Source organism: Sinocyclocheilus grahami, unplaced genomic scaffold (genome assembly GCF_001515645.1).
Source record: "Sinocyclocheilus grahami isolate Dianchi unplaced genomic scaffold, SAMN03320097.WGS_v1.1 scaffold698.1, whole genome shotgun sequence".
Lineage (NCBI taxonomy): Eukaryota > Metazoa > Chordata > Actinopteri > Cypriniformes > Cyprinidae > Sinocyclocheilus > Sinocyclocheilus grahami.
In genome coordinates, this window is record NW_015505877.1 from 721244 (window position 1) to 735138 (window position 13895).

Here is a 13895-nt window from a genome sequence, read left to right on the forward strand (position 1 = left end):
CTTGTAAAAAATTGGCAATCGAAATTTGCCATAAAAAATAATGATCAGTGCATGCATTGTTTTTGTAGATAGACTATACTGGTTTCCTCAGTCATAACTTTGACTGACTATTAAGAGTGAGTACACTGGTCAACACACACACACACACACACACACACACACACACAAACAAACAAACACACTAATGTGTGTGCTTATTTTGAATGACAATGTATATAGATGGGTGCTGTCCAACTGGACTGATTTAGATTGTAGTGGTGGGCCGCTTGGACCAAAAATGCCATGGTTGATTTTTCTGTCCCAGTCCAGCCCTGCATGTAAAAGCAAATACCTTTAAAATATTCCTGTACAGAGCATGCATCGGACCCTCCTAGTTGTGGCAGGTTTTCTCTATCCATTCCACACAATATTTCACCTTTTTTTTTTTTTTTACCCATTACCTGTTTGCATCCCTGATCATTGTATGTTACAAATATTGTTGGCACTTTGAAAAATTGCTTTTGTTCCTGTTTTGTAAGTTGCTTTAGATAAATGTGTCTGCTATATGCATAAATGTTACTAACTCCTAATTTAAAAGTATCTATTTCATCACTGACTTTTTATCTAATAATTTCTACACATCTCTCCGATGAGCATCAAACCACCACAAACCCCACACCCTTAAACCAATGCACTTACACACACACACATTCTTCTCTTCTCTAAAATATCCATGAAATATGGATAAAATTGTCTGCTAAATGTGTGTGTGTGTGTGTGTGTATACAGCATATAGCAATTTTGACTTTAATGTCATAATTATGATATATCCTCATTGACTTTTTTATTATTATTTTTTTTTAATGTTTTGTATTGCTGGTGTTACTGTGTATGATTTATCAGGAAAAATAACATTCATAATCTTTCGTCAAAATAAAACAACTCGCCAAAAATGGCTGTGTGTGTGGCTGTTATTAAGCCTCGGATTGAAAAAAAACGTCTCAGGTTACTTATGTAACCATGGTTCCCTGAGTAGGGAACGAGACACTGCGTCTCTAGGGGCTGCTATGGGGAATGCCTCGTCGTGATCCGTGTCTGAAGCATACATTGAAAAAACACCAACAACACGTTGGCCGGCGACAGCCATGACGACTATAGAATAAATAGCCGCCGGGAGAACACATCATCCATTTCTTCGTCTGAAGCTTGCGTCCGCAGCATGGCAAGAAACCTAGAGGACGCAGTGTCTCGTTCCCTACTCATGGTTACATAAGTAACCCGAGACGTTACCTTTCATGGGAACTTCGAACTGCGTCCTCTAGGGGTCGCTATGGGGAACGGTGTACCCATGCCACCATGCTGAGGGGAGTGCATGCCAGAACCATGGCGAGCACTAAGTACCAACTCTACCATATTGCTATGGGAGTCGCCCCTGGGACGTTAGATGGCTGTCAGTGACATTATTCCCTACGGCCAAAGGCCTAGGCTACATACCCCCCAAAAAACTTACCTGTTAGGGCCAAAACTCCTGGGCCCGGGGTAGAGCTCAAGGCTTGGAATCCGGAATAGATTCCTTTAAGGGAATACAACCAAGAGCCTAGAATCATACTAGTCTTGGCCTGTCACACAGGGGCTACCGCACATTTCTCTGTATGTGCTGAAGGAACTGTCTCAACAGACCCCTAGTAGCAACACCCTGTTAAAGTAGGTATCCAGAGGATACATAGGTGGAGTGGTGCCCAAGGCGGAACCGGGGTTTAAACCACTCAGAAAGAACACGAAGCTGCTGCGCGTAGCTCTTACCATACAGGATTCTAGAAAAGAATTTTAGCTGCAGCTAAAGTGAGGGGAGCACTGCCTGAGACAGCATTACACAAGAAGGTTCTCGCAAATGCCACCTATACTTCCCGCTCAATGCCTCAGCAAGAGGGGATATCCTGGTGACCAGGAGGCCCCTCAGAGCGACCTAGATACAGTAAACCAGACAGGGCAGCCTGAAAGCATTAGCCCAGCCCGGACGTCCAGGAAATTTTTGCAGTGCCATGCCGGGGGCCTGATGATCAAGAAGGCTCCCGCAGAAGCCTGTGATCTGGCCGCATGATCCAGGAAGTATGAAGCCGAAACCTGGCTTATCGTACCGTCTGGACATATATCGACGAGTGAGATAAACACTGCAAGTCGAGCACCCGGTTTCTGAATCCAGCAGAGGGGGTGCTCACCGAGGACCTACCCTAGAAAGGAACAGAAACACACAGGTCCCGGGAAACACTGCAAAGAAAGCTAACAGAAGGGTTATACACACAACCACCAGTGCATTAAATACACACATATACACAAACATATATATACAGTGGTGTGAAAAGGTTTTTGCCCCCTTCCTGTTTTTTTATTTTTTTGCATATTTGTCACACTTAAAAGATTCAGATCATCAAACAAATTTTAATATTACACAAAGATAATGCAAGTAAATATAAAATGCAGTTTTTAAATGATGATTTCATTTATTAAGGGAAAAAAGCTGTCCAAACCTACGCTCCCATCTCCCGACTGCAACACTGTTCCAGAACACTTCAACCCAAATATTCAGATGTGTGCAGCACATATTATGGAGGACTGTTTCCTGATCCTGGGAGAGTAGACTACAATGCCGGCTGTTCTGACTCAAAGACTCTAAGTACGTTTTTTATATTTATTTTTTTATATTATATTTATATTTGATATTTTTTTATATTTAAAGCGAGTTGTTTGGGCAGTGTAGAGTAGGGCTTGTTGTTTGTCATTTCTCCGATCACAAAGGCAGGCATGGTTTTATGTTTACACGGCACAATGCAATGCAACACAAAAAATGGGTTGCAAATGCAGTTTCATTTTGACTTAGAGAATATTGACTGCAGAGATGCTGATCTCTGATCTAGCACAAATCAACACAGTTTTGCTCTGCTCAGCCAATAAATCATCATTCTTATGCATTACTCACATGTAAGCGTGTATTCTTATCAGCGGATTTCGTCACCGGATGTGGGAGGAAACCACAGGAGTTCACTTGCACCTTTCAAAGCACTTCAGCACACACAGCCTCTTTCAGTTCAGTCTGAGGAAGGATTCAGTTCATTGTTCTTGTTGATTTCGGTGGTCTCGACAAAGTTTGATATTTATAGAAGCACACCCTCAACATCCACATGCACATGTAACTATTTGGAACTATCAAAACTTTAAAAAATATCCTACGTTTTGCAGCATCTTTAAAGAACATCACATTGTACTAAAGCAGTAATCAGCAGTCAATTGACTTCACCTGCGTTCCTGTGTAAAGGCCTTTGAGAGTCCATGTAGGAAACAATACTGTTGACCAATGGGAAATGTGCCTGCTCTCTAGAGGACTGCAGCACACAGTTGGTGGTTGAAGTGTTGCTGAACAGGAAGTTGCTGAGTAGAATTGAGAGAACTTTAACAGACATGAGGGTCTCTTATCAGGCTCTAGTCTTGCTTTTCTTAGCAGGCTTATGCTCACTCGGTAAGACGAGTTTTCCTTTAATTCTTTTTTTGTAGATAAAGATGTTTGTTTACTTATGTGTGTTTTCTTGTAAGGATGTATTATATGGTCACTTAAACGGCTATAGTCTGTCCAATTGCGCAGTTCAGAATTGGATGTTCATTTGCTTTCTGTATAAAGACCTGTGCAAAAATGGCTAATGTTTAAATTTTTCTTCTTTGACTTCAGAGAAAGTTCCAGTTCACGCATTTGTCAGCAGACCAATCCCAGGAAATCTACAGAACGTCAGCAAGAATGACACTGGGGTGAAGGAGGCCGTCCTGACTGGAACCTACTCATTTAATAATAAATCCAACGACGCGTTCCTCTTCAAAGCATCAGCTGTTGATGATGCAAAGAGACAGGTATAACTCAAGATGCCCATACGTCTCACTGTGTGTGTGTGTGTGTGTGTGTGTGTGTGTGTGTGTACATATGTCATCCGGTCTCTGGTCTGCTATAGATAGTCAAAGGCATCCGCTACATTCTGGAAGTGGAGATCACACGGACCACGTGCAGGAAGAGGGGCAACACTGATGACCTCAACAACTGCTCCTTCCAGACAGACAGTCTGTTACGGCAGGTATGAGTGCTTTTCTATGGAGCCAGAGAAGTTAAAATGGCTTTCTGGTTCTGAAGTAACTCTGTAAAGCCAAAATAAGTGTTCTGATTTGTGTATACTGCATAAAGATACAGATTTGAAAGATTTCACACACTGAGAGCAATTTCTAGTCTAGAACGAAGCATAAGAAAGAGAGAGATATGCAAAAAGATTTGTATGCACAAGGAGTCTGACAGCAGCCAGTGCTGCACACAGAGATCTGATCTCACCATCATCCAGTCCGTCTGTGATTACATGAAGAAACAGAGCAAACTGAGACAGACTAAATCCAGAAGATCTGTGGCAACATCTCCAAGATACTTGAAGAAACCTTCCTGCAAAATTATGTGCAAGTGTGCCACGGAGACCAAAGGTTGGTCACACCAAATATTGATTTGATTTAGTTAAAAGAAGTTAATTGGTAAATTAAATTGATTTTTGAAAGCATCCTCACTTTACAGCATTTGCAGGAAGGTTTCTTCAAGTGTCTTGGAGCCACAGTTCTTCTGGATTTAGTCTGCCTCAGTTATTTCTGATTCTTCATGTAATCGCAGACAGACTGGAGCACTGGCTGTTGTCAAGACTGCCAAGACAGCAGGACTGCTGTTTTTTTTACTGTATTTCCAAATGTAATTTACTTCTGTGATGCAAAGCTGAATTTTCAGCATCATTACTCCAGTTTTCAGTGTCACATGATCCTTCAGAAATCATTCTTATTTGCCGACTTGATGCTCAAGAAACATTTCTCATTATTATCAATGTTGAAAACAGTATTTACTGCTTAATAATTTTCTGGAAAACATGATACATGTTTTCAGCAAGGATATACACCCCTGAGAAAGAAAGAAAGAGAAGACAAGCCAAAAATGGCAAAATATTTACCTTTTAATGTTGCACATTTGACCATTTAAACCACAAATCAGTGGTCAGGAAAATAGTAAGAATTGCACAAATACTGTAGATAAAGTAACTTAGTATATGATAGCTTCTGCCTTGGTTGTATTTAAATGTATAAGCTGTGTGTTTAAACTTGCAGACTACTTTTTACAGGAAGAATAGTCAGTGTTGTTCCATTTGATATGAGTAGTTAAAAAATGTCTCCCAGTTAGCAAGAGTTTAATGCGAGATTATTTTTAGGGTTCAAATCTGGACTCTGACCCGGCCAAAACATGTGCCTGATGCACTTGATCTCAAGCCAATTCTTGGTTGTCTGTGCAGTGCAGTCAGAAGCATTTCCTTATTGAAAAATAACATCTGAGCGTTTCTCTTTAGATGACAATTTTTCAACTGTGGTAAGCAAGCAATTCTGCAATATTCTCTTATACTCCAAAGCATTACTTGACTTTTCAGAGTGAAGCAGCTCAGCAGCTGAAAGACTCCTCACATCATGACACATTTTCCTCCATGATTCACCGTGATAGAGATGCATTCATTATTGTATTTCTCAGCAGATCTTCAAAGACACCGCTCTGGCGCACCACCATGCAACTCATGTTTTATCATGATTCATCATTCCACACAACTCTGAATCAAACCTCCCATACTCTGACAAAAACTTCATTCTGTCTTTGATGTTTTTCTGAAGCAATGGCTTTTTAAGGAGAGCATTTGCTTAATTCTTGCTAATTTCCTTACCAGTAATTTGTGGTTAAGATCATTAAAAGCTTAGAATTTAGCCGTTTTGGGCTTGGCACAATTTTATTTTATTCCCCCCCCCCCAGAATAAGTGTATACTGTATTCAGCAGGGATACATTAAGTTAATCAAAAGTGAAATTAAAGATATTTATGATGCTACTAAATGTTTCTATTTCAAATAAATGCTGTTCTTTTGAATGTTTTATTAATCAAAAACTGTTTCCAACATTGATAATAATAAGAACCCTTATTAACAATTGAGCACCAATAATAATTGAGCAGCAAATCAGCATATTAGACTGATTTCTGAAGGATCAAGTGACACTGAAGACTGGAGTAATGATGCTGATGAAAATTCAGCTTTGCATCAGTTTCCAACTTTTTCCGGTTTTTGAGAACCCTAAGAAATGTAAAATAAGAACATTTCATCACCAGACTTAATGAGTACAAATAGGCTATATTAAACTGTATTTTGAAGCTGTAAATCAACATTCATAAATATGATTTTTATTATTTTTTTCTCTTCTAGACATTCTTCTGTCACTTTGACGTATGGTCCATTCCATGGATGAACAAAATGTCAACTACGTATTTTAAATGTCATTCAGATTTTATATTCTGAGATCTTTTTCATCAGATTGTTTTTCAATGGCTCCACCTGAAATGTCATGCTACTTTAATACCAAACTGAATGTGAAAATAAAATGAGCCACAGTGAATAGTGCAGCGCAGTGACTGGTTATGATGTCCAGTGACCTTCAGTTCATCAGATGCTGAGCTTGTGTTGACTGACTCGGAGTGTAAATTATTCAGTGAGGTTCTCTGATGTACAGAGGCAGCTTTACGCACCTACAGTAGATCAGGGGCCATCGCTTCAATCTCTGAGCTCCCTGGGCTCTTTTCCTTTAAACCGCAGATCTTACGAGCAAACTGGCCCTAGAAAGACACCAGCACTGATCAAACACACATCTGTTGGGTTTGTATGAACAGATTTATTGACTACTCTTTTACTATGTGTTATTGGAAATGTGCATGACATACTTGTCCTAGATTCATAACTCCATATGGCCATTAGGTGGGTACATGCATCCAATGGGACAGTGGTTCTCAGCTGGATTTGTTTCAGAATCCAGATTTTAGAGTGGACATGAAGCAGCGACTCAGCAACCAAAGCATTATCCTACAAAAGTGACAAAATTGCCCTTAAAATAAAAAAATGTATTCATTGATATTAAACCAGTCATTGATGTACATTTGAAAATGTAATTGTTAGAATATGTTAATGTTTAATAAAACAAAACATTAGTCTGAACTTTAGTTAGTTAAGCATTAGTTCTATTATATATTTTTATTTAGCACATTCAATTTTTTTCACAACAAATGAGTTTGAGATTAAACAACCACAAGTTCAAGACACTCAATCTTTGATGCCAAATGACTTACTTTTGTCAGAAGCTTTAATTCAATGCCCCTTACACTGACTCCATGCCCATTCCCTGGGAATCAAACCCACAGCTTTGATGTTGCTAACATTAAACTACAGAAAATGTACTCACCCTCAGGCCATCCAAGATGTAGAGGAGCTTGTGTCTCCATCAGAACGGATTTGGAGAAATGTAGCATTATATCACTTGCTCAGCAATGGATGCTCTGCAGTGAATGGGTGCCGTCAGAATGAGAGTCCAAACAGCTGATAAAAACATCACAATAATCCACACAGATCCAGTCCATCAGTTAACATCTTGTGAAGTGAAAAGCTGTGCGTTTGTATGAAACAAATCAATCAAGGTAACTTCAAACCATAGCTTCTAGCCAAAATTGCTTCAGGTCCATAATCATGCTTCTTCCAGTGAAAAAGTCCATTCCTTGTTTGTCCTCGGTCATCAAAATCCACTTTTGGACTGTTTTTGTTTGTAAAAGCTTGATCTGTGCATATTTCTCTCCTGATTCAGACAACTCTTTCATTGGCGATAACAATATTATGGATCGAGGACTATTTTAGTCGGAAGCAATGATTTGAAGTTCGAACGTCTTGATGGATTTGTTTCTTACAAACACGCAGCTTTACTCTTCACAAGACGTTAACTGATGGACTGGAGCTGTGTGGGTTACTTGTGGATTATTGTGATGTTTTTATCAGCTGTTTGGACTCTCATTCTGACGGCACCCATTCACTGCAGAGCATCCACTGGTGAGCAAGTGATGGAATGCTACATTTCTCCAAATCAGATGAAGAAACAAACTCATCTACATCTTGGATGTCCTGAGGGTGAGTACATTTTCAGTAAATTTCAGTGAACTATTTCTTTAAGCCAATTTATTTAGCTTTCCCATCTACGCAAGATTGATTGATTTAATTTAGCATTGCTCTTTTTTCCTCACTGTTGTCCAATCAAGTGGGCCACAGCTCACCATTTGAGAACCACTGTTACAGTATATTATTGCTGATCATTCTTATAGACAACATATAAATATGAACTGAAAACACGCAGATACTTGTGTAAAGGTCATTTTCATTTATCAGCCGAGAGTGATGCAGAACTCATTTCAGCAACATATACAAACAGTGATGAAGACACATAAGCACAAAATAAGGAATTAATACTTTCAACCACTCAATTAAAAATAAACCAAAACATTCAAACACTGGAGCATTTTTTTAAACCAGGGATAATTATAGCGGTATGTTTCAGCAGATTCATTTTATAATGACATTAACATACCCTTTCACTTCCCACAAACAGCATCTCAATGCTGCCACCAACGGAAATTATTCTTGTTTTTTATCAGTCATCTTGTTTTGTATCACAGCGCCTTTAAAAAAAACTTTTGGCAGCTCTATTTTAAGGGCCAGACGACGGTCAGTGCAAATAATACAACTACAGAAACGGCATAATTTCTGTCACAAGGGGGAAAAACAAAAATAGTAATGGCACTTCGTTTGATTTAAAAAACAGCCTGCCAGAGAGCTTATTATGCTAAAAAAAGAAAGTCGCCCACATGGGTTAATGGAACAAAAATACAGGCGTCTGTCAGATCTAAATGAAGAGAATGGTGATCAAATGAAGGGACTGTGTTGACTGTAATATGGAAGATGTTAATAAGTCTTGTTGATGTTTGCCAATGTTAATTGCTTCAAAATCTGTTAGTTTGGAAGCCAGGGTGAAATGACTCAAGTGGAGCATCTGTTAGGCTCGTGACGTGTTTCACACTTTGCTCAGATCCAGCTTGCACAGATACGGCGAGCGGAAGGAGCCCAGGTACAGGTGGCCGTTGTACTCGTGTGCCTCGCTGATGTAGGCCGCCACCATGCCGTGTGGGTCGTGGAGGCTGCGCACGCATATCCCACCGTCCTGCAGCTCTACCACCAGGCTATAGCGCGGCACAAACTTCAAAAGAGTATCTTGACTGAAGAGCTGAAAACACACAAAACGTGAAGAAACATATCCATTTCAGAAATACATATATACAGTAAGGTTGTGACGGTGAGGACATTTTCCCACCGGTTAATTGACGTGTGACAACACCGATAGTACCGGTATCATCGCGGTGGCAGGGGCGTTCCCTCTTTTCCTCGCTTTCCTTCGCTTTTAAAAGCGGCGTGCGCATTTTACTTTCACTTTCAAATAGCGGCAATTCGGCGTCAATTGCTTGAATGCAACAACAAAATACAACGCCAAACTCACTTTAGCCTATATATAAAACATAGAACTTTTATTAACAAAACAAATAAAAATACACCATGCTATAGGGCAGGCTATGCCTAATATAAAATAACTTACATAAAGTTTAAATAGTTTATTAGGAAAACGAATAAGAAAGCTTGGAGGCACGGCATACGCCTTGATGTCAAATAAAATAAATAAATGACACAAAGTTTAAATAAAGTAAAAATCAGCAACCGATGTGGAACCAATTAATTAAGAAACGAATGGTTAAAAAAACCTTCCAAAATCACCTTAGATAAACGGCAAAAGTCAACAGGCTTTTCAAAATCCAAAATATTGCCAAACAGGCGCTTTTGCATCTCGTTTCGAAACTAAATCATCCGCGATCGTCTTGTCCGTCTCACCTCACCTCACTCTTCTTGTCAGTCAGCTCGACTCACTCTCCTCACTGGAGAAATGAAATCTGATCTGTGATGCGACTGTCGTTCGGCATGCTGCATTGAGCAGCCGCGCTCAGTTTTTAATTGTAGTGTTTGTTCTTTTCCTGAACTAAATGATTTTTATTACTATAAAAAATCTAAACGACGGTGGGGGTCGGTGCCGCGGTGGGCAAGTGACGTAACCAGTGTTGCGGCTTAACACCGGTATCACCGTCAGCACCGTCTATCGCGGCAAGCCGAATATACAGTAGGAATGTGTAATATATAAAAACCAACAAAAAAAACTAAACAATTTTCAAAACCAACTAGGATAGTCAGACAACTAAGGCAACTGTTTCCTAAGAAGTGTTCACATTGGACTTGTTCTTGAATGAAGAAAAAAAAACCCAGCTGGATGGAGTGCAACAAAATTACAAAACATGACATCAAACTACTTTTTTTTGTTTTAAACGTCCATTTGTCAATTTGAAAAGTGATTTGTAACTGTTAAATTGAACTATATTTTAAACCATTTAAATAACCAGTGATTGTACAAATGTTTATCTATTTGAAATGGGATTTATTTTTCTGTTACATTTAATTTAAACAACTGAAAAACATCTACTGTATAAATTGTCAATTTACAATAAACAGCTACAAATGTCCATCTATTTGTCCATTTGAAGTGATTTATTATTTTACATTTACATTTAACTACATTTTGAACCATCTACTGTAAACATTTCCATTTTTTTGTCAATTTGAAAAGTGATTTTTGTATTTTGCCGTTACATTGAACCTTTTTAATAAACATCTACTGCACAAATGTCTATTTTTTTCTACTTAAGGTGACTTATTTAATTTGTGGTTACATTTTTAAAAATGTGTAAACTATTTAAATAATAATCTATAAATATTTGTCATCTGAAAAGTTATTACATGGTTTTTTAAATAATAACCATTCATAATTATACCTTAAATATGAGCTTCTTTAACCAGGGTCTTTGAGACAGGAAGTCAAGCATGGAGAAGCCAGGGCTGGGTCGCACAGCGGACATGGCAACCCAGTATCCACCTGAAGAACTGCGCCGAATGTTGTCAGGAAATCCCGGGAGGTTGTCTATAAATGTATCCATTCCTCCTTTATTGAGACCAGAAACATGAACTCTGTGAAGAGAACGGAGCACATATTCAATATGCAGCACTGAACAAGAGCAGTGACAGACTGATATATCAGCTAAACTTTTTTTGTTGAGAACATTAACATTGGAGGCAATAGCAACATAACAATTTTGGTTTCAATTCATCAGCAACCCCTCAGTTAATCTATGAGAAGAGCTAGTCAACATAAAACTCCTGATTTAACCAGACCATCCCAGATGAGCACGGGGTTACAGTGCATGAATATGAAAGCTTCTGCAGCACTGAGACCACACTCTCTTTAGTAAGAGAAATATGCTATGCATCTTTCCACACAGGATGATGGAGCCTGTTGCGTTGGCAACTGCATGCACTCATCATTTATCCAGGTAAGGAGAGCGACCTGTGCCTCGAGCAGACTTGAGCCATCAAGCAGCAGTGAATGAGCACTACGTGATTCAAGAATTCAGCTGTGAGAGGCCATGAAGAAGTGACGGGAGAACTGATGTGTCCTAGCCGACCTGATAACCAATCAGCCCAAAGGTAGGAACAGAATGTTTCAAATTACACTGGATGATCAGAGTTTACAGAAATACAGATGGAAAAGAGATGCACAGCAATTTATTAGCCAGATTTGTATTAGGAAGCAAACATAAGCATCTCAAAGATGTGGATCTTATGCTCACGGAGGCTGCATTTATTTGATTAAAAATACAGTAATGTTGTGAAATATTATTACAATTTCAGAACACAGTTTTCTATTTGAATTACATTTTAGAATGTAATTTATTCCTGTGCTGCAAAGCTGAATTTTCAGCATCATTACGCCAGTCTTCAGTGTCACGTGATCCTTCAGAAATCATTTTAATATGCTGATTTGCTGCTCAAGAAACAATATCCATGTTTAAAACAGTTGTGCTGCTTTTTTGTGTGTGAAAACCATGATCCACTATTATTCAAAAGTTGAGTAAGATTAAAAAAAAAGAAAGAAAAGTAATTAATACTCTTAAGGATGCATTCAGTTCATCAAAAGTGACAGTAAAGATACATTTATCATGTTTAAAATTTCAAATACTGTTCTTTTGAACTACTTACTCATCAAAGACAATGGAAAATGCATCACCGTTTCCAAAAAAACATGAAGCTTCAACTGTTTTCAACAGTGACAATAATAAACAATGTTTCTTGAGCAGCAAATCGGCATATTAGAATGATTTCTGAAGGATCGTGTGACACTGAAGACTGGAGTAATGATGCTGAAAATACAGCTTTGATCACAGGAATAAATCACATTTTACAATACATTCAAATAGAAAACAGTTCATAATATTACTGTTTCACTGTTCAAATAAATGCAGCTTTGGTGAGCATAAGAAATTTCTGTCAAAAACATTAAAAAGACCTTACTTCTAACTTTTTACTGCCAGTGTAGCTCTAGTTTTGGGATAATAACATCCCATGTTTCCAGTAGAATCATAAAAAAAAAAAAAAAACTATATACAAGTTCCTAAACAATCAACGACCAAAGTAATCAAAGAGCAGTTCGTGAGCATCACCTCCTTATTCTGGCCATTGTGGTTTCAGCCACCAGAACAGACTCCTCATCAGGGAAGAGCTGGATGCCGTTTGGAAACCTCAGGTTCTCCATCATCACGGTCACTTCCTTGCTCTCCGTATCATACTCAAGCACACTGGAACAACCACATGAGCAACATCAGCCACTGTACAAAACCATCATCCCCTATGAAAACAATCAGTGATTCACACAATGCACAATCTTCCAAATAATAAAAGCGTAAAGTGCAAAAACCCGTGAAAATCAGATGTGCCATGTCCCAGTTACCGTCCATCTGCCGTGGCTTCCATGATCAGGTGCGTGAAGTCTCTGCGCTGCCATCTGCTGCTGGAGTCAGTGAAGTACACCTTTTTCCCATCCTGAGTCACATCCAGATCATTGACAAAACCCAGACGTCGTCCACCTATCATCTTCCCTGTGCTCACCAGAGATTTCACCTCACCTAAAAGGCAAAAAGTGACAGAGCAGGGGGGTTTTTTTTGGAGCTTGACAAACATGGCCACTATGAACTATTGTTGTAAGAGTGGTGTAAAAATGCCTCAATTCCTCCATTTGTGTTTCATGGGAAAAGCCAAATAACTACATACAGGTTTGGAACATGTGGCTGAATAAATAATCATAGAATTTGTATTTTTTGGGATGAATTATTCCTTTAAATGAGTACTGACATTTTAAGGCAGAATATGTGGATTCCCTTTCCTTACCTGTGACAGGATTGACCTCAAACAGTCCCAAATAGGCATCGGCTACAAGCAAAGTGCCATTGGGCCCCACACGGATTCCCAGGGGACGTCCACAAGTGTCTTCATGCTCTCCAGAGCCTTTGAATCAGGAAACAAGTGACTTGATGGATATTCAACACTAATGATAATAGCATTTGATATTGGAATTATTGGAATGATATCTAATCAACACAACTCAATTAATATATAAATCTACTGATGTCAAATAACTTAATGCGTCTGATGGAGCAAAATGCTTGAGCTAGTCAACTATTAAAAATCTAAGCACATTTTATGTTCGTTTCCACTGTGTCAGCAGTTTACTACACAACCAGGCAAAAGAAAGGAGCATATCCACTGTATCAAATGCCTCTATACTTTCATAAAACATTCAAACATCTCTATGAAGGGCTTTAATATGTTACATTACATTAATGAATGTCCACTTTACATGCATTAATGTAATGCACCAGTGAAATAAATCTAAATAAATATATATATATATATATATACATACAGTGGGTACGGAAAGTATTCAGACCCCCTTACATTTTTCACTCTTTGTTATATTGCAGCCATTTGCTAAAATCATTTAAGTAATTTTTTTTTCCTCATTAATGTA

At 38.7% G+C, this 13895-nt stretch overlaps 2 protein-coding genes across 6 annotated transcripts in view; one reads left to right on the forward strand and one right to left on the reverse strand.

The window, feature by feature from the left end:
* The first annotated feature begins 3081 nt into the window (after positions 1-3081).
* On the forward strand, positions 3082-7344 carry LOC107559771 (cystatin-F-like). Of its 3 annotated transcripts, none has more exons than XM_016243718.1 (4): positions 3082-3493; positions 3701-3876; positions 3975-4094; positions 5463-5814. In XM_016243718.1, the coding sequence occupies exons 1-4, from the start codon at positions 3436-3438 to the stop codon at positions 5682-5684; spliced, it is 576 nt and encodes a 191-aa protein (XP_016099204.1). In that variant the 5' UTR covers positions 3082-3435; the 3' UTR covers positions 5685-5814. The 3 variants fall into 3 exon arrangements, with proteins under 3 accessions (XP_016099204.1, XP_016099206.1, XP_016099205.1); XM_016243720.1 differs by having other exon boundaries at positions 3092-3493; positions 5564-5814; XM_016243719.1 differs by lacking the exon at positions 5463-5814 and adding an exon at positions 6278-7344 and having other exon boundaries at positions 3093-3493.
* Positions 7345-7996: 652 nt separating this feature from the next.
* Positions 7997-13895, reverse strand: part of LOC107559784 (adipocyte plasma membrane-associated protein-like) — an 11853-nt gene continuing 5954 nt past the window's right edge. For all 3 annotated transcript variants that reach the window (XM_016243738.1, XM_016243737.1, XM_016243739.1), the window contains 2 exons: positions 10810-11002; positions 7997-9164 (listed from right to left, as the gene is read on the reverse strand). In XM_016243738.1, the coding sequence (XP_016099224.1) occupies positions 8955-9164; positions 10810-11002 (403 nt within the window). In that variant the 3' untranslated portion in view covers positions 7997-8954. The remainder of the gene's footprint in view (positions 9165-10809; positions 11003-13895) is intronic.

What these genes read in the sequence shown, in the direction of transcription:
- LOC107559771 (XM_016243718.1), top strand. Translation starts at nt 3,436, where the DNA reads ATGAGGGTCTCTTATCAGGCTCTAGTCTTGCTTTTCTTAGCAGGCTTA. An exon ending in AGCAGGCTTATGCTCACTCG is followed by an intron (nt 3,494 to 3,700) that starts GTAAGACGAGTT and finishes CTTTGACTTCAG; the next exon opens with AGAAAGTTCCAGTTCACGCA. An exon ending in TTGATGATGCAAAGAGACAG is followed by an intron (nt 3,877 to 3,974) that starts GTATAACTCAAG and finishes GGTCTGCTATAG; the next exon opens with ATAGTCAAAGGCATCCGCTA.